At 45.5% G+C, this 18,969-nt stretch overlaps 2 protein-coding genes across 3 annotated transcripts in view; one reads left to right on the forward strand and one right to left on the reverse strand.

The window, feature by feature from the left end:
• LOC144110619 (vitellogenin-6-like) overlaps window positions 1–15,266 on the reverse strand; it is a 143,836-nt gene extending 128,570 nt beyond the window's left edge. For both annotated transcript variants that reach the window (XM_077643644.1, XM_077643645.1), the window contains exon 1: window positions 15,014–15,266. The gene's annotated coding sequence lies outside the window, so the exon portion shown is untranslated. The remainder of the gene's footprint in view (window positions 1–15,013) is intronic.
• A 2,174-nt stretch (window positions 15,267–17,440) lies between these two features.
• LOC144110622 (uncharacterized) overlaps window positions 17,441–18,969 on the forward strand; it is a 43,926-nt gene continuing 42,397 nt past the window's right edge. Inside the window, exon 1 of the mRNA XM_077643647.1 lies at window positions 17,441–17,507. Coding sequence (XP_077499773.1) covers window positions 17,498–17,507 — 10 coding nt within the window. The 5' untranslated portion in view covers window positions 17,441–17,497. The remainder of the gene's footprint in view (window positions 17,508–18,969) is intronic.

Genomic DNA, 18,969 nt, shown 5'->3' on the forward strand with positions numbered 1-18,969 from the left:
CGGAAGAGTCGTGATCCGACGACCAGTCACGGCCTCCGTCGCTTTCGCTCGCGGTAATTCAGCGCTCTGCGAAAACATTTCAGAGAGCGTGTCTCACACTAGGTCACAGAAGAGTGCGTGAAATACTGAGGCCGTATATGGCTCAAGAGGCCCCTCATTACCACGCTAAAACGTTCGCTTTTCGAGAAATCGTGACGTCTCTACTGCGCCGGCTGCCTTTGATGAAGGCCGACGCTGTCCAAACCACTTTTCAAAGCAACCGGACCGCGTGCCGGACTCGCCGTTAACCAGGCCTGTCTTGACACGTCTTTTCTTTTTTTATAGATCTTTTCATCGGACGAGGAGGATGTCGAAATGCCATCTCTCCGGACTGTTGCTAAACGGTTGCGCGGCCTTTTCTACCGCGCTAGTGCCAAGCGCGCATAACAAGCCGGCGAGAAGTGTGGTAACGCCCATGGAGTCCTGACTGGAAATGTCTATAGCCCTGCTGAAAAAGTCAGAATCTCCCCGAAATTTGTCACCCGCGAGGGGGCACAGGTTAAATTATAGATGTCCCCAGCCCCTCGAATAGACTGTTGCATGGCCCATAGACCAAAGTTTGAGCACGATGACAGATAACGCATATTGTTACGTGACAGGCCACGTGACAATAATCTCATTCAGCAAGAAGGGAATTGGCAGTGCTCCCCTGTCGTGGCTTGCCAGAGCGGTCATGCAATTGATTGCCTCCTGCAGTTGGTATACTATTGCTACTGTCCCTACTAGTAACACTTCCAAAAGTTGACGGGCATTGCAATAATACTTGGATGGCTGTTATTACCCCTAACTTCTATGACCTCTCCCGCTCTTACAAGTACCACTGATACTACTAGTACACATACAACGGCGCCTTGGTGACTTTGGCGTTCAGCTGCTGGTCCCAGTGTCGCGGGAGCGAGTCCCGGCCGCACCGTCCACACTTTGGAAGGGTCGAAATGCATAAATGCCCGTGTTCTCAGTGATGTCAGTGCCGGTCAAAGAACCAGAGGTGGTAAAAATAATCCGCAGCCCTCCAGTACGACGAATCTCATAGCCGATGTGTCAGTTCGGGGCTTTTAACGGGAAACTGAGGACAACTTCATCCAATTATCGGTACTGGTAAAAATTGATTCTATGATTATTTTTGGACACGTAGAGGTTTGTACGGCAACAAAAGCCGCACTTCTCACCGGAAAAAAAATTTGTTTAAAAATCTTTCCGGCCGCAAGTCAATTCAAACTCGTGACGTCCTCACCGAAAAGGACGGAGTGGGGCCGTTTTAAATTGAATAGCAGTGAATCATAGCCCCTGAGATCCGCGTCTCAAAAGCGCTTTCGGCACACTCATTTTAGTTGCGAAATATGCCGATGGTGGCGGCACCTGTAGTTCGTTTTTTGCTCTTTTCTAGCTCATAAAAGCTCCGTTTTCTGTAAGAGTGGCGTCTTTGGGATTAGAATGCGGCACCCTATCCATGGAGTCCAACTTCAATTTCTCTTGAGTCCATCTAAACCATACATAACAACACTCATACTGCTATATACTATAGTCTATTACTACTGCCGAAACAATCGCTTCTGTTGATTGCCGGCTAGCGCTGCACTTTAAACAGAAAGGAGTAAAAAAGAGAGTAAACATCGCTCTAGCGCACCCCTTTCATAAAAGGGTGTGTATTAGAGGTCAGCTTACTCCCTTTTTACTCCCGTATAGGCGTATTCTTGTATAGAGCGTACGACGACGAAACGACGAAAGCTGAGTCCTGCGGCAGCCATTATTGCCGCCATCTCGTAGGTGCGTCCGCCGCAAACTTTGTCTGGCTAAGCGCAGTGAAGTGCCGCCGGCCAGCAAAGAACAAGCCGCGAGTCGCGTGTGCGACACGGCCGCTAATCCGCCGGCCTCGCGCGTCCTGGCTTTGTGCCGTCCGGCTATCGAATGCCTAAGGCTGTCCGGTGCGAGCTGTGATCGGCGCGGTCGGCGTAACGAACTGCGCTTGTCCGCAAACACGGCGGTACCGCGCCCTTTTAGCGGCAGCCACAAACACGGGCATTAGGCACGGACACTCGCCAAAGGAGAAATCATCCGCGGAGGAAATTAGTCCTGTGGCGGCGACGCTCTCTTGGTTTAATGCGCATCTGCAGTATTGAGCCGTTTTCCATTTGGTTGACTTAGTATCGGTGATTGCATCTCGATATAGGCCTTTACCTTTGCTCGTGTGAGCATGCATGCTGGCCTATCGGCCGTACAAGTGAAATTTTAGGGCAGGTGGTTGACGTTCTCGTCAGTGGGCTTCGTGTAAAGTACGAGCATGGGAAAGGGCAGACCTTTAAACAAGCTTATTTGAAGAAGTACTTTGGTTGGGGCTAGTTGGTTCATAGCTGAGGTTTATTGTGAAGACTGTGCAAAAGGCACAAGGAAGGCACAAGAAAACAAAAGAAAACACTTTCACGTGGCGCTAGTCCCGTCGTTTTCTTGTTGCTTGTCCCTTTTGCACCATCTTCAGAATCAACCTTAACTGTGAACCAACTAGCCCAAACAAAAGCACTTCAACAAAGCTTGCTATAAGGAAGGCACAAGAAAACAAAAAAAGGCTTTTTACGTAACACCTGACCTGTCATTTTCTTGTCCCTTCCTTGACCTTGTCCCTTGTGCGCAGTGTTCAGAATCAAGCTCTGTTGGCTCACTGGGGAGCTGTCAGCAACGCTTCCATCGAGCAGCCCGCCTTTTTGCGCGACTCCGAAAGCCACTCAAAAATATATCTGCGAAGATATACACCCAGGCGTTGCGACGAACAGCGAAATATGCGCGTATTGGTTCTTCGCTCGCTTCACAGTGGACTACGCAGCGGGTGTAAGCGCTGTTTCTTCGTGTACCTCGGGCGACAGGGCTACTGAAATGAAATAGGGAAAAATTATTAATAGCATCGATAACCAGGGGTTGCGCTACAGCGCAGCTCACATCAAAACGGTGGCAACCCGTCCTTTTCGTTATGGGCGTCACGAGCATAACTCGGCTGGGGGGAAGATTCTTAAGTCACATTTTTTCGCCAACAAATGCGTCTCTTGCAGCCGAAAAAACGTTAACATACCCCGCCAGACATTTAATTATTACGGACAACAATGACTATACGGAGTTATCCGCAAGTGTCGCTTTAAGGGCCAGTGTCTAGCGGCCTATGAAAAAATCAAACCCATACGAAAGAAGAGAGGATAATTTCAGTGAGGCATAACAGAATGCCTTTCAGCTACAATACAAGGACAGCGATATATGCTATGGGCTCATTCGCTATGAATCACAGATGTTCGATGTGGATACGGTTAATAAGCCCCAAGGGTCGACCACGAGATCCGGAACAAGTACAGACTGTATGTTTATTTTATAATTTTAATTTTTGTACTTCAAGGGCTCCTGGTATAGATGAAATGTGAGAAAACAGTTCAATGGCTACCATGACGACAACAATCAGTACGTGGAAGGGAAGGAAACCGAGCAAGGATGACACAACTAACCTGCGCAAAACCAAACAAGAACAACCTAGAGAAACACCGGAAGAAACGCTGATCCTTTCTGGAAAATTGACACAGAAGGCGTGCTGACACACTTATCTGTCTCCGATCTCAAGATGGCAACAGCTTCGACTATTCCCCTTTCCAACTGCCCCTTTCTTCTTCCTGTGATCTGTGTGCAGTTAAGCTTAGGATAGCAGTCTTTACAACTGCGACAGTGAACGGGCAGGGCAGGTCCTCCAGGCCTACTCAAGGAACGCGCTAGCTCTCACAAGCGAATGTTTAAACATCGGAAAGTTTGGCCGGTATAAAACCGACCACAGCTGAGGGGAATCTTATAAACCACGCCAGTTGCGCATGAGACATACTTTTTCGAATGCCTCATGCCGCAAACTACAGGATTTGAAGTCTGCTTCCCCACCAAATTTAATAGTTATGAAAGCTTGCAGGGCGCACCCTTGACCACGTCAACGCCATATCTGCCACGTCTGCGTTAGTTGCGTCATCCTTCCTCGGTTTCCTACCCTTCCACGTACCGATTGTTTTCGCCATAGTTGACACTGAAGGGCTTTCTAATGTTTCATATTCATTTTACGATCGTTTGCCAGATTACACGTGCGACTGATTCATATAAGCTCTGCTGTTCTTCAATAAAATGTTCCGCTGTGAGTACTGCCCTGTGTTATCGCTTGCCTCAGTCCCGTCCTGTTCTGCGGTTTTTCTCCTCACGAAGAATAAACAATCAGTTGCTAGTGCACCTTCGCTTGTGTGTCGTGTACTTTTCTCCGTCGGCCGTCAATTTTTTTTGAGCCGCTTAGTAATAATTTTCACGCGCCAACACTTCCATAGCCTATGGGCCTTTAAACCGACAGCTGCTGCTGAGAAAGCTCCCGCTTCTGACAATGGAAACTCTTCGTGATGTCGTATCCTTCCGTTTCGATACTTTTTCTTTTCTTTTTTTTAAGACATGTCCCGACCATTGTAGAAGGTGGCACTCGTCGAAAGCGTCGGCTTACTCAGCCTGCAATTCTTTTCCCTACAACTCTTGTCAGCACTGTATACCCTAACGCGTGTTCATTTGTTTTCTAACATGCACGCCACTCTTTTTAACTGTTCGTTTATTTGTCTATTTCTTGAAATAGGTTCCGCAGGAAGAGGAAAGGTACGGCGAAAGTAGGAAGCAATGAAAATGTAAACAGTACATTCGCAACGCGACAATATTAGAAACCCCATGGGACCAAAATGCATCGTGAGTCATAAAATTCTCCCGTTTTCAAGAGGAAAATGACGTCACAAGACGGAAGCATTCCCATTGGCTAGAGGGAAGTGACATCAGCAGACCTGAAGTGATGTCACTTCCGATAAAGACATCAACAGCTGCTAATACTATTGCATTACCAACACGTAATAGAATTAATTGTCCCTCTCAATTTTTTCGAACCGGAGCGGGCTGATTTACCAAGGTGAGCTGAGAAGAACTCGAAATAGACATAATATTGTTTTACAGGAACCAATCTTCCAAAGCAATCCTCCTCCGCTTACCTCGTTGTTTCCATAACTTTGTCGCGTCTGCTTTCTTTCCTGCGCTTGACGAAATTGCATGGCGTTTTATGGCGGCCTTTCGTGACCTTCCCCCGTGTTCGAATGGGGATCCTTCCTATTTCATCGCTGGACGTGACGTACTTTGCTTTGCAGCCTTAACTTTATAAAGAACTTTCTCCTGAATCTATGACGCTCTTGTAAGCGGCGCTTCCTGCTGGCGTATAGCGTGCGGCGAGCGAAACTCTATAGCAAGCATGTTATATATTTCGCTCAGGTCGTTTTGTGAGTGCGCCTTTTGTAGACCAGTGTGGACAATATATGTCAAAGACAGCTCCGAAAATTATATACAGTCAAACCTCGTTATAGCGAAACCGTTTATAACAAGTAATGGATATAACGAAGGAATGATGATTCCCCTTGTAAGCTAGGTCGACACGGGCTATAACGAAGCTACGGCTGTAACGGAGTAATCGCCGGGCCCCTTAAACTTTGTTATAACGAGGTTCAACTGTATGTCCTCATGTAACACTCAATAAATATCTATAGCTTGTCAGTGAGCATGCCGCACTTTGCTCTATAGGTGCAGCTTCCGAACACAATGCAGGACAGAGACAGCGCTGAAAATAATATATGGGGTGATATAGCATCTCAATAAATCTTGACCATACCGCACATTGTCTTACAGGTACAGCTTCCGAACACTAGGTAGGCCACAGGTAGCGCTGAAGATAATATATGTCCTCATATAATATCTGAATATACGCTTATAGCTTGTCAGTGACCATGCCGCACTTTGCCTTATAGGTTCGGCTTCCGAACAATGCTGACAGTTTATAACGACCTAGGGAGATGCCGGAGAGGAAGCGCATTTTAACGGTTATATTTTGCCCCTCATAGCAAGCCCCGGGTGATGAAGAGACGCGCATCTTTTTTCAAAAATGTGCAGCATTTGCATTGTCAGCGTTCGCGATCACGAAAGTGAGATAAACACTCAGACTAACACCTCGAAAGCTTAAGATTTTCAACGGGGATAAAGAGCCCTAACATACTGCTTTGAAGCGAAGCCCTTGGACTGTATATTTTTGAAGAAAACTCTACGCCTGTTGACAGTGCAGCACGATATGAGCAGCAAAACACAAAACTGTCTACCTCTGTATCAACGATACGAGGTTTTCTTTGTCGCACCTGTGTCGTTTTTTTTTCTGCATGCTAGACATCTACATCTAAATCTACCCCAAGGAGTGGCCCATAAGGCGACAAGCGCTGCAATATTAGCCCCGGATTACTCTCTATTTCACTCGCCCGTACAATTTTCACCCCATTGACGACAAAATAAAGAAAGTACAAGTTGAAAAAGTTGACACACAAGCCTAGCTAATAAGCCCCGAGTCTTTACGCTGACTGGCTGTCAAGGTGGTTTCCCGAACCACCGATTTCGGTCGTTTCTTTCTCTATTCTGCTCCTGAAGTGCGTTCGAATCTACTTCGCATGACAAACGTAGTCGGCGAGAATAGATAAAATGAAGTAGCATAAGCGCTTTCATTTCCTTTCTCTTCTATAAATCGTTATTTCTTATTGCACTTTCTTAATCACTTCCTTTACTTTTTCTTTTTTCTTTCTTCCTTTCTTCCTTTTTTCTCTCTCTTTCTTCCTTCCTTTTTCTTCTTTCAATTCGTCTTTCCACCTTCATTTCATTCTTTCTTTCTCTGCGGCAGTAGCGGTTTCCTGGTGCAGAAAACGACGCATTCGAAGCCGAGCTATTGAAAGGGGCGATCGCGGTGTCACGTGACTCCACCACATAACAGCTGGAGCGAGTTGTCGAAGGAACGCCGCTCTCAGCCGGCGAGTCGCCGCAACGCCGCATCGTCACTCAGTCGTCGGGATGTGTCTCTCAGGGCGCTCGGCCGCCTGACGCCATGGATCACACTCGGGGTTGCTCCAGGTCGATCTCTCCTCTGCTCCAGCTCCCACGAGAACACTAGTGGTGCAGTGACTGGTAGCCCGATTTAATTCCCTGTTTTACCGGATTCCTGAGCTCTCAAAGTGCGCGGAACGTCAATCTCCTTTCACGTTCAACTAGGCTTTCTGTCGACTACGGCGGTGGTGCTCCTGAAATTATTTTTGTGCGCTCTGGACTTGCTGTAATTCAGTGAACCACGTTCACGGACTTCTGATTTCTTTCTGGGTGATTTAGTTCGTCCTCTATTCCGTCCTTGGCTCAACGGAATACGCGGGAGGGTCGTCGCACCATCCACGAATCATCGCGGTGACTTCGCTAATAGGAACACACTCGCTTCCCCTTAGCGCCTTCACAATTGTGACGCCACTGATTAGGTGACGTCATATCCACCTGCAGGCCTCTGCCACGAATTGCATCACGGATGTCAGTGACGTGAGAGTGACGCGCTGTGCTTCGAAACCGAAAACCGTTTCTCGCTGCCATCTCTCGGCGAGTTTGTGACGTCGGCAGTGGCGCTGAGTGCTTGTGGACAACGACGCTATGATGGCGTCGAGGACGAGGTGATTGTGCACGGGGGCCGGACAGGGACTACGGAGGTTCGGCGCTGAAGCCTACACGCGCCGGTTTTGGGATGGAACACGACGCCAAAATGGTGATTGCGCTCGTTGTGGCATTGTTTGCCTTACCTACGTCGGCGGGATATACTTTCCATGCTTTCGTGAGTAGACGCAGTTTGCTTTACTGGTAATTTTCGTTGCTGCCTGATCGCGTATAATAGTTTGCCTCAACTTACTTGTCTTTGGAAACATCATTTGTCGTACAAAATTGGCACAGAGAAAAACTACGCGCTGCCTTTCAGATCCGAGGTGGATGCGCGAATGACTGTAGCATCTGGATATATACATGCACGAGGAAGGCATTTCAAGCACTGCAGTTTTCAGTATTTGGTCACTCTACACTGTTCTTATTGAAATAAAAGTTCACGAAAAACACAGTGCTGCGCGTTCGTCTTGAGCACGCAATGAAGAAGCAACTATGTGTTGTTCTGGTGCGCAAAATTTCCGCCAGGAGGACAGGCTACTCCCGAAGCATACAGGATGGTTCAGTCTCCAATTTTAGTTCTTGAGTAATTAACCGAAAATCTAGGCCATAACTGCGTCTATCACTTGGTGCAATCGCCTCTGGTCTAATATGCAAACTGTAATGAAAATACGTATGTTCGAAATGAGGCTTTCACCGTTTTTTTTTTCAAGGAAACTATGAGTAGCAAACAATAACCGCTTTTGCACTTGCGCTTACGACATGAGATAACTGTCTCTGACAACCTACTAGCTAAACCAAGTATACTTTTAAAATTTCTAGTCTTTCTAGGCTTTCACTGTTTTTTTCAAGGAAACTATGAGTAGCAAACAATAACCGCTTTTGCACTTGCGCTTACGACATGAGATAACTGTCGCTGACAACCTACTAGCTAAACCAAGTATACTTTTAAAATTTCTAGTCTTTCTAGGCTTTCACTGCTTTTTTCAAGGAAACTATGAGTAGCAAACAATAACCGCTTTTGCACTTGCGCTTACGACATGAGATAACTGTCGCTGACAACCTACTAGCTAAACCAAGTATACTTTTAAAATTTCTAGTCTTTCTAGGCTTTCACTGTTTTTTTCAAGGAAACTATGAGTAGCAAACAATAACCGCTTTTGCACTTGCGCTTACGACATGAGATAACTGTCGCTGACAACCTACTAGCTAAACCAAGTATACTTTTAAAATTTCTAGTCTTTCTAGGCTTTCACTGTTTTTTTCAAGGAAACTATGAGTAGCAAACAATAACCGCTTTTGCACTTGCGCTTACGACATGAGATAACTGTCGCTGACAACCTACTAGCTAAACCAAGTACACATTTAAAATTTCTAGTCTTTCTAGGCTTTCACTGTTTTTTTCAAGGAAACTATGAGTAGCAAACAATAACCGATTTTGCACTTACGCTTACGACCTGAGATAACTGCCGCTGACAACCTACTAGCTAAACCAAGTATACTTTTAAAATTTCTAGTCGGCGCAGTTAGCGTGCATATCTATATTGACCGCGAAAAGACGGTCGTACTCCATGGCCTTTCCATTTCGTAAGATTCTTACAACACCACCGCGTTCTCAGCTACAACTCTGCAATCTTCCAACTCAAACCGTGTTGGCTTATTGGTGATGGCTATCGGCTGCTGAGCTAAAGGACGCGGGTTCGAATCCCGCCCACAGCGACTGCATTTCTAACGAGTTCATGCCTCAGCCTTTTCTGGATATTTTGCAACTAGCGAAATCTGTGGGCCGCTTGTAGTGAACACCCTGCAAGTCAATCGCGATTTTTTAAACTTGTAATTTTGATAGATCTGGAGAGTGCCGAGAGATTCTGCGCGAACATAGGGATTATCATGGCCGACTCTTCGCTGCAAAATCTGACCTTTAAAATGCTTCCTGCGCTAACGCCAACTATTTCCAACGGTTATGGAAAATCAGTAGGTTATACCAAACATTAGAAACTCCCGCGGCAATTTTTCGCGTTAAGCGCCACGCGTTTCTTGGTGGCAGCCATGCAAACTAGAAGCGTTGGTACAGAGTTCGTGGGCTTGTGAAATAGAAAAAAAACAATAGTAAGGCCGGAGTACTTTGCGATGTCACTGCACGTTAAAGAACCAAAGGAAGGCTAAATTAATCCATAGTCCCCAACTCCGTCCCCAATATTGTCGTGCAGAAAGGACAAGACGGATGCAAGGCTCCTCCCTTGTGTGGCGCATTTCTGCACGCGGCGTTTCGCTTGAAAACCGCTAAGAGGAGCAGTTCAAGCTGATAACCGCTCTCATTTCACCTTCTGCTAGTGAAATCTGTGAAATCTAAGATATGTCTGACGCAACAGTTGCGTCACACCATGGAAGTAGTTACGAGCCAAGTTGGAAATATGCAGGCGAATATCTCAGAATACGAGTGCGCTACAAGAATTTTACGAAGTGGCATACTTAAAAAATACAACCGCCTTTAAGTTCTTCCTCCCCCTCACCTCCCCCCACCCCCCTCCTCCCCCTCCCCCCCCCCCCCCCCCAAAAAAAAAACTTTCCCGCCTACTGCTTTAGAAAGAATGTTGATCATTTTGGTTACAGTATCTTCGGGACAGCACTCGGTGTATTGTCTGCACGGACGAAGTTCGGCAGAAAATAGATTTGTTTAGGGTGATCCCAAGCAGCTCAAAATCCGTACCAGTATTCCAGTGACAGTCCTCCGCCTCACTTTGGACCACCGCTGTGTGCTGACGAACACTCAGACAAATCCTTTTCACAAACCTCGTGCACCACGACAAATCACCCTTGAATTCCTGGACACATTCTTCAGAAGCCAGATTACGACCAAAAACTCCTAATTTCTGCGTCGATGCAGAACTCTGCGCTTCACCCCGGCTGTCCTACGCATGCTGCAAACTTTTCTTCAAAGATTGGCCACGCTGACGTACTTCGCCTCCGAGCTTATTTTTCCACGCAGACATTTCGCTCAGATGTTTCAGGAAAGCAGCCCACATGCATGCATGCCCATACTTCATCGACGTCAAATTCTTTCGCAGCTGTTCGGTTCGACTTTAGTGCTTGGGCACGCCCGATTTCAATGAGCTTGAATGCCGCCGTGAAGGCTGTTCATCGTTTTTGGAACCATCGCAGCCTTTCTTCTAGAAGGCCTGCGCCGCCCCTGGCGTTATTCACTGAGATTTTGAGTACGTGCCCATAAATGCAAGCATTCACAACTAGCCACCGCAGGTAGCATTCTCTCGCCTATCGAAGCTTATTGTCTGTCGGAGCTCATTCCGCTATCTCATACGATAAAATGTAGCAGGCGCACTCGGGCCACGTTTTTTGTTTTGTTTTTACTTTGACAGTCACGCTAAGTTTATTCAGCTCTGACATGCAATTTTAAATACGATACTTGAAAGCCTGGCTAAGGCAGTTATTCTGTCGCCCAGTGGCCGCCTGTTAGCAAAGTATACTGGCAAGAACGACGTTGTTTACAAAGCGTGAGCGCAACTTTTGATCACACCGTGTATACGTCGCTTACACAAAGTTGTGGTCGGCTTCACCGCTAAAAGCAACTGCACTAGCGCCTTACTTAAATTGTTCTGAAGTTTTTATTTGTGTCGTCTGGTAACTGCATGGTGGAGGCCCGGAAAATGATTTGTATTTTTTCCACAGTGTGCGTACAAAGCTGGAAGTCGTCGCTGGCCGACGTTGCTTAGTGAGGCAGGTCTCATATGTACAGTTCGCTCGAGCTACGTTCCTGAAACCAAGCTTTAGTGTATTCATAGTTTGTTCACGGCTATTGTACGTCCAGAAAGCTAAGCTAAGAAACATTTTAAAGCAACGCTGAGAAAAGAAATACAAAGTATGTCCGGCAGCGTTAAATTTTATTCCTTTTTTGTTTATTTCTCACGCGTGACGTGTCAAGCAGCGTGAAATTTTATTCCTATTTATTTTTATTTCTCACGTGTGACACGTTTTTTTCTTGTCACTGTATCTGTACACTTTATCAGATTCTAGTAATCATCCACAAAGCTTTTACAAAACGTTGCATCTCTCTGAAGATCACCTGCACATCCAACTACATCCTCATGTGAGGAGCAATGTATTTCTAGTAGCTCACGTTATTTCCCTCCCGAGCATCTCCACCGTGTCCAGAGGCGCCTAACTTTATTTCACCATTTGTAAAGTTTACTGCTAGTCTGGCTGTTGTATTGAGAGTCAGTGTAACTATATTATCCATATTCGCGCCTAAATATCAAAGCGCAAGTGTTGAACAAGTTTAAACTTTGTCATGCAATGTTGATCCCAATGCTCCACTACGAGGTAAGCGACTGGGTTTCTTTTTCACGCGTAAAGTCCTTATATTCATTAAAAGCTCTGAATCTGTCGCTCTGCGCTACAGGAAAGTTGTAACACTTCGGTTCATTTGCCCGCTCTTTGCAAAACCCATACCCCTTACAAATTTATTTCGATGCCCGCCTCTTTCAGGAACGCTATGGAGCGGACGGACTGGCTGATGAAGAAAACATTCCGGGTACGTTGAACGCATTTTGATTCACCTACGTGTTTTGCGATGCCGAGTTTGTCACTAGCCATCTCATAGCGTTCAGTTGTTTCCAAATTTTATCCGAGCAAGAACCAAATGGCAAATGTCAGAACCAAGTCAGAACCGTGCGCCCATGGAGATGATCATTCTCTCTTCATCATCACTCTTAAAAATGTTCCACATAAGTAACTATTAGCAACTGAAATTTCAGTGGAATTTTAAAAAAGTTCTACTTTAAATTAGAATTGTGTTCCATGTAAAAAAAGCTAACTAGATATGTGGAACGCAGTCCTATTTAAATGGGAACTGTGTTATGTGGAACAGAACGGTACATACATCTGGAACACTGTTCCGCCTATATAATAGCAGTCCCCGAATCTCGACCTATTCGATGGCTTCTCTAACCGGCGCCGCAGCACGACAGTAACGCCCAACTCTGCTGGTGGTTCCGCATCTTCACATTGCGTATTTTCAATGCAAGCACTATTATGGTTAGTCTAAACAAAAATAAGAGGAATGAAAAAAAAATGTTTGTGCAGGCACCTAATAACGCAATGCGGCTTCTACATCCTCAGCCTCCTGCATATTGTAATCCCTTCCCTCAAGAGGTGCTCGGAATGAATGAGCGAAAAGTTTATTATTTCATAAAAGCTTTATCTATTCACAGAAGCTTAATTCCTTAGCATATCGATGTCTTCTGAAACTTATCAGGTGACAACCATTTCACAAACAAGGAATGGTTCATGGAGAAGTTAATGAATGGGCAGCAATTTGCTCGCTATTCTTATTAGCAAAAATTTTCATATCGCCGCACAAGTCCAAAAAAATAAACTTTTCGACAACACTCCTCATTTATGCGGCCTCTGTATAATGGGAGCACAAGCATCGCAAGTCGAGTAAACATACGCAGGCTAAGCAAAAAAAAAAAAAAATTTCTTCACTGACAGTTGTCTCATGGCAAGTCTATTGCACAATATAGCAGTTCAAATGAGTGTCGTAGTTTCGAAGTACCAGGACACTGCATACAAAAACGGTTTTGGCACAACATTGAATATTTTTGTTGATCTTTGCGAATGCTACACCACCAGACATGGATGGTCTTTGTCATCATCATGGGATTGAGAGCAAGTCACATATTATCACACATGCAAAATCTTGAGGTGCCAACGTGTCATGGAATGAGGTGCCCCTTTTCTTCGCCACTGCCTGCACCTCTTAGCTGTGCAGTGATATCTTCTGACACTCTACAGCAAGCCATGGTGCCTCATAAGTATTTCGCTTGCAAGAATGGTGTTTTTTAACCTCCCTTGATTTTGCATAAAAAATTGTAATTAGATACAAAGACGCAGTTGTAAAAACTAACAGAAACATACGCTCACAATAAAGATATTACTTATCAGCTAATATAATCAGCAGTCAGCAAGAAGGTGTCAAATCAAATGCCGAGATGTAGGGTTGTGCTTCAGCACTGTGTAACAGTAAAAATATACTGTAATTCTGACAGATTCTAGCTGGAATGCAATAGACCCAATATGACACCAACTGGATTCAATTGAATTTGGATTAAAATAGGACAGGCAATTAGTCTTCTCAATCTAGTTTGCGCAATTTTGTAACTGAGTCATCACAACGAAATAGAATTTGCTTGTTACAACGGGGAATAACTACATGTTACATTCCCTATCAGGGAAAACAATGCCAAGGATGCGTGAGGTATCCAAAAGGTATGCATGAGGTATGCAAAAGGTATCCTCGGAAGCGGAACATTTTTGTAACACCCAGTTCATTCCTGCCAGGCGAGGCGGTCATCTGGGAATGTTGCGGCAGTGCTGCTCGATTCGGCTTGATACGCGTTGTAAAACTCAGGCAGAGAAGAGCCGCGAGCTGTAGGCAAAATCCAAAAAGAAATGAAGGTTGCCTGCACCTTATCGGAGTGACAGCATACTCGAGGAAGCGCGCAAATTTGTCGAGTCGTCGTGTTGACTGCTTCGCACACCAAACCTAAGGAAGGCCGAGCAGACGCTTACAGACGATCACCCCTTGGTGCGCGAAATGGATTCACCCTTTACGGGCCACAAGATGGCGTTAGCGACGCAGCGGCGCATTTGGAACAGGGGCGGCGCGTATGGGCACGAATCGGATGCTATCGCACGGCTTCGCCTAGTACGATGGCGTATCTTCAGCGCACGTCCAATTTGCCGTCAAAGCCCAGCGAGCCATTCTAGTCTTTTTAGCGAATGAACTCCACCTGCACAGCCACCTGATTTATACCCGACACGCTATCTATTACATGATCACGATCATTCCCCAACCGATAGACAAGCTGGACCCGACTCTGCAGAGTTTATGAAAACGCCGCTATGGGCTTTTTTTTGTCAACTATACCATAGGCCACGCCGTAATTATAAAACGACGGCAGCCCTTCACTTGCGCTCACATGTAAGCGAAAGGTGAAATATCATACAACGCAAGCATCTAGCGAAAAAAAAGTGTTCACAAGAATAAATCCAGGGTCATTTCTTTTCTTTATCCTTAACCCAGAAATTTCCTCATTATAACGACGAGCTTTTCTCCTCAGTCTGCAAACGACGCGCATTATCTGTGCGCAGAAAGCGCTGCGCTCACGCTGCAGGCGTTCAATTGCACCTTGGCGAACACCAGGAACTGCTAAATCTGTCCTTCATGTCCGTTCACCAACAATAAGCAAACAAAAGAGATAAGTATGTAAACAAGTGCAGGCCAACAACCCAAATCATATTACAATGTCAGAGGGGGGAGAGGGAAGAGGGAAGCTTCTTTGGCAGGTTGTTTGGAAAATGAAAGTATCCATCTGTGGTCACCCACGAAGACTGCAGACAGAAAACGATACGTTTTCATGAAGCAAACACTTACCTAGGCACTACAGGATAAACTTGAGGCTGTCTGCAGGTCTCAGGCTGTGGTGACACAAACTTGACACAGTGCTTATAAGCGGTTCACAGCTCACTGCTGGCATCAACCTTATATGGCACGCTGGCCTCTATGCTCCGCCGCCTGAAAGATCTTTTTAGCTAGACACTTCACAATTGCCTTCGCTGCGCTAAGAGAGACAGTTCCGGTGGCTGCCGCAGAGCCGACCGTGCTAAATGACCGCGCTTCAATCGACAGCTGTGGCGATAAGTCCGTTTTCAAAGCTGCAGGGTCTGGCGCTGCCCTGGCGGTGCTAACGTAGCTGTAAGCGCAGCGTCACTCACGGTCGTTGTCGGTTATCAGGCAGGCGGCTCGCGTGACTGACTGAGCGGCTTCGCATGGCGTGGGCAATGTTGGCGTCATGTTTAAGCAGCGCTTTCGGAATAGCAAAACCGCACAAACTTCGTTGTTACGCTCTACGTAGCCATACTGCTTCGCTCGGATCGGAAGAGGCTCGGCTTTCTGTGGGCCCATGCGCTATTAGAGTAGTGAAGTGTGATTATTCGTTGGAACCTTATTTGCAAACACGTTCGTCTGTCGCCGATATCGCTTGTGCTGGATAGTGTCTTTTCTTGGAAGGGGACTCTTGGTTCCTCTTGCTCTCAGTTACCGATACTTTCCTTTCCATGTCCAGCTGCGTTGGCAGGAGTTTAATTTAGGCACTCTTTTCCCGAAGGAAATGACGCAGGATGGACATATAACGAGAAAGAGACAAAACTGCCTTGTAAATATATGCAGTTTTCTGCATCAAAATAAAGAATGATTTAAACACTCCTCTCAAATATTTCTTCCCAATGACCGCGAGACTCAAAATACTCAGTGCACAGAACTAGAAACTAACGCGAACAGTCCTGACCTACAAGGAGATAAACAAGAGAGGTTTGTGCGTCTCGTTCTTTCTACTACTTTGCAATAGCGCTGATTTGCATACAGCCTCTCGCAAGCTCCCCAAATGGCCCATTAAATTTTGGTATATGTCAAGCCAATAACAGAAGTGAAAACGTCCTGTAAAAGAAAATGAGGAATAGAACATCTGCAGTGCACTATTTGATATAAGTAAACTTTTTGAATACTACAGTGACCAAATTTTGTCTGGAACGCGATGAGAGATTACTGGAACAGGTTTGCATTAAATGGAACGTGAGAAAGCTTTAAAACACGGCTGTTCTTCTTAAAACCAGTCGATCCACTTAACTTCAGCTGGTTCCAGTTAAAAAGCGCAACTAAGTTGCATCTAAAGTGGCCGTTCCACATAGAGCAATTGGAAAATAGTTTTGTTCCAGATGAAATAACTGTAACCGAGATTTAAGTGGAACTGATGGAGTTTATGTGGAACCAAGATTAAGAGTGCAAGGAAACCAAGGAAAAGAACGAGACATGTCCTCGTGCAGGAGGCCATACTGCGTGTTCTGAAATATTTATTTACTTAGCCCGCGTATGGAGCGGTACATGAGGCGTTGCATATATTCACAAGAGAGGAAAAGTAACTGTTGCGGTCAGCGTAAAGGATGCTGTTCAGTGCTGTTTCTCTTCGGTCCGTTTTGTGTTCATCGACTTTTCAAGATAGTTCTTGCTTTCATTTCAAGACAGTCTGGAAATTTTGACGAATCTGGAATCTCACTTTCTCTTCGTCTATTTGGGGTCATCCGTTTTGTACTGCCTCAAAGCAAACGTTTGACATACAGAGCGTAAACTATCGTATATCACGGCGTTCTGTAACTGTTCACTTCAGGCTATGGAACTGAACTTTACTATGCATGACAGCCCTTTTGTTCTGGATGCTCATACTGGGATGGGCCACCGCCATGTTAGCAGTGTCAGCCTCTCCACTCAGATGGGAGGTTTTTCAAGATTGCAACTAAAGTGGCTCCTTTAAGTGAGGAGCCAACGTAACAATTGCATATAATCACCGCACTTGCCCATACACAGACAACTACTCTTGTTGAAACGTTATTCACCGAAATGAGGCTTCCTTCTCACTGCGGTCTCCTTCTAAAATAGTACACTGTGGCCATTGGCTATAAAACGGTGTACAATGCCAGATACCAAAACAGTCCAAACATAAACAACACTTTAAAATTGCAACAAAGAAACACGTGAGAAGGTACGTGATTAAATAACTGCAAACATGACTGCGAAATCTTTCGCGATAGAGCCACTCCCTGCGATAGAGCAGGGAGTGGTCCTTCGAGCCACTCTCTTCTTTAGGGCGAATAAACTCGGAAAATCGTTTCTTGAAATCGTAGTTAGCGATAGTAGCAAAAGTTGCTGTTTAACATAGCTGGAATTCAGTATAGTGGCACCGTTTAACCAATGGTCCGGCGTCCTCCCCTCACACTTCGTACTTTGGCGTAACCTGTTGCAGAGGAGGCCCTGTATTATGAAAGCATCCAGCCGGCACGGACACCGGGCGAGGGCAAGCAACCCATGGTCCACAGTGAGTTGGCTGCACCACGAATATCTTTATTGTCTAGGATAAATATGCAACACAATGGTCCAATGATTTTCAGTCTTCTAGGAAGAAGCTGCGCCCCGCCAATCACGGCTCAAGGCATTGCTATGACCCGTCTAGGCCGTCGCCTTTTTTTGTTATTATTATTCTTGCTTCACACGCGTACGAATGTACAGCTCAGTTGTCACAAGGCAATAACCGGACATATAGAATACAGTGCAATACAGCACAGTACAATAAATACAATACGAGACAGTGCAGTAGTATACAATATCATGCCGAACAATTCCGAACAAAAGCATTTTTCCATGGCAAAGAATTTATGAACGCAGTTTTTGCATATATTGTAAGATTTCACAATAACAATCAACATACCCGCAGATCTCCCGTCGGCAGGTTTGCTTTTTTTTCTATTAACGTTTTGGCTATCATCAAAAGCGTTCCCCATTGGTTTTCTATGGCAATCTCAACTGCTAGATGAGAGCGATGGAAACTCCGCAAAACAAAGATTTTGCTACATATCGGGAAATTGGACTATTACCTTCAATATTTCTATACCGGTATGTTACAGTTTTTACTATTCTAAATTTTATCGAAAAATGTTGGACATGAGCCTTTATTACGCATAAAAAAAAAGACAAAATACACATAGAAGCAGATACAGGCACCAGAAAGACTGGAAGCTTTTGCAATGCAGAACAAGCTCAGGTCAGAAAGAAGCCCGGAGGATGGTTGAAGTTGTATCCACGATAAAAAGAAATATAAACCTCGACTGAGCAACCTTAACACGTAGGTCGTCTCACTATTTATGGGTGCAAGAGGTGCTTCTCTTGTCTCTTCACGTGTCAGCGACTTCTTTCCTGAGACTCAGCTCCGAACCCTGCTTCCGAACCCTCCATCGTGTGCATGTGTATTTTGAGCAAAAGGTCACTGCGTTAACTCTCCAGGCGTCGTGTGGAAAGTATCTCGAGTCTGGAGGCGCGCTCTGCTCACTTCTTTCGTGCCACCTGCGTGTTACAGCTATAAAAGTATAGCTGTGACTGCCGTATTTCACAGATCTGAATGCATCTCGTGTTTACGACGCCAACGTGAGACGAATGCAACCAGCTGCGTGTTGGTAACCACACTCGAATTACTGCGTGGAACCTGCTTCCGTTGCTTCCGCACTTGGAAGCGAAAGGAAACCTGTTATTCCGTTGTATGCAACGCTGAATCGCATTGGTTCCTTGCGTACACGAACAGACTAAGCGACAGTACGAAGCCTAAACTTACAGCTGTTTAACCCTGTCGGGGTTTTCTTTTTTTCACAAAAACATCATTACGTTCGTCTTTCATGGTGCATCTCATGCTTTATTCCCATCTCAGTATAGTCGCGCGCACGTGCTGTAAAAGAATGTATTTCTTTGTACATATTACTTCTTCCCCTATCCTCTCTTCCTGTCCCCTC

This window comes from Amblyomma americanum, chromosome 11, assembly GCF_052857255.1.
Source record: "Amblyomma americanum isolate KBUSLIRL-KWMA chromosome 11, ASM5285725v1, whole genome shotgun sequence".
Lineage (NCBI taxonomy): Eukaryota > Metazoa > Arthropoda > Arachnida > Ixodida > Ixodidae > Amblyomma > Amblyomma americanum.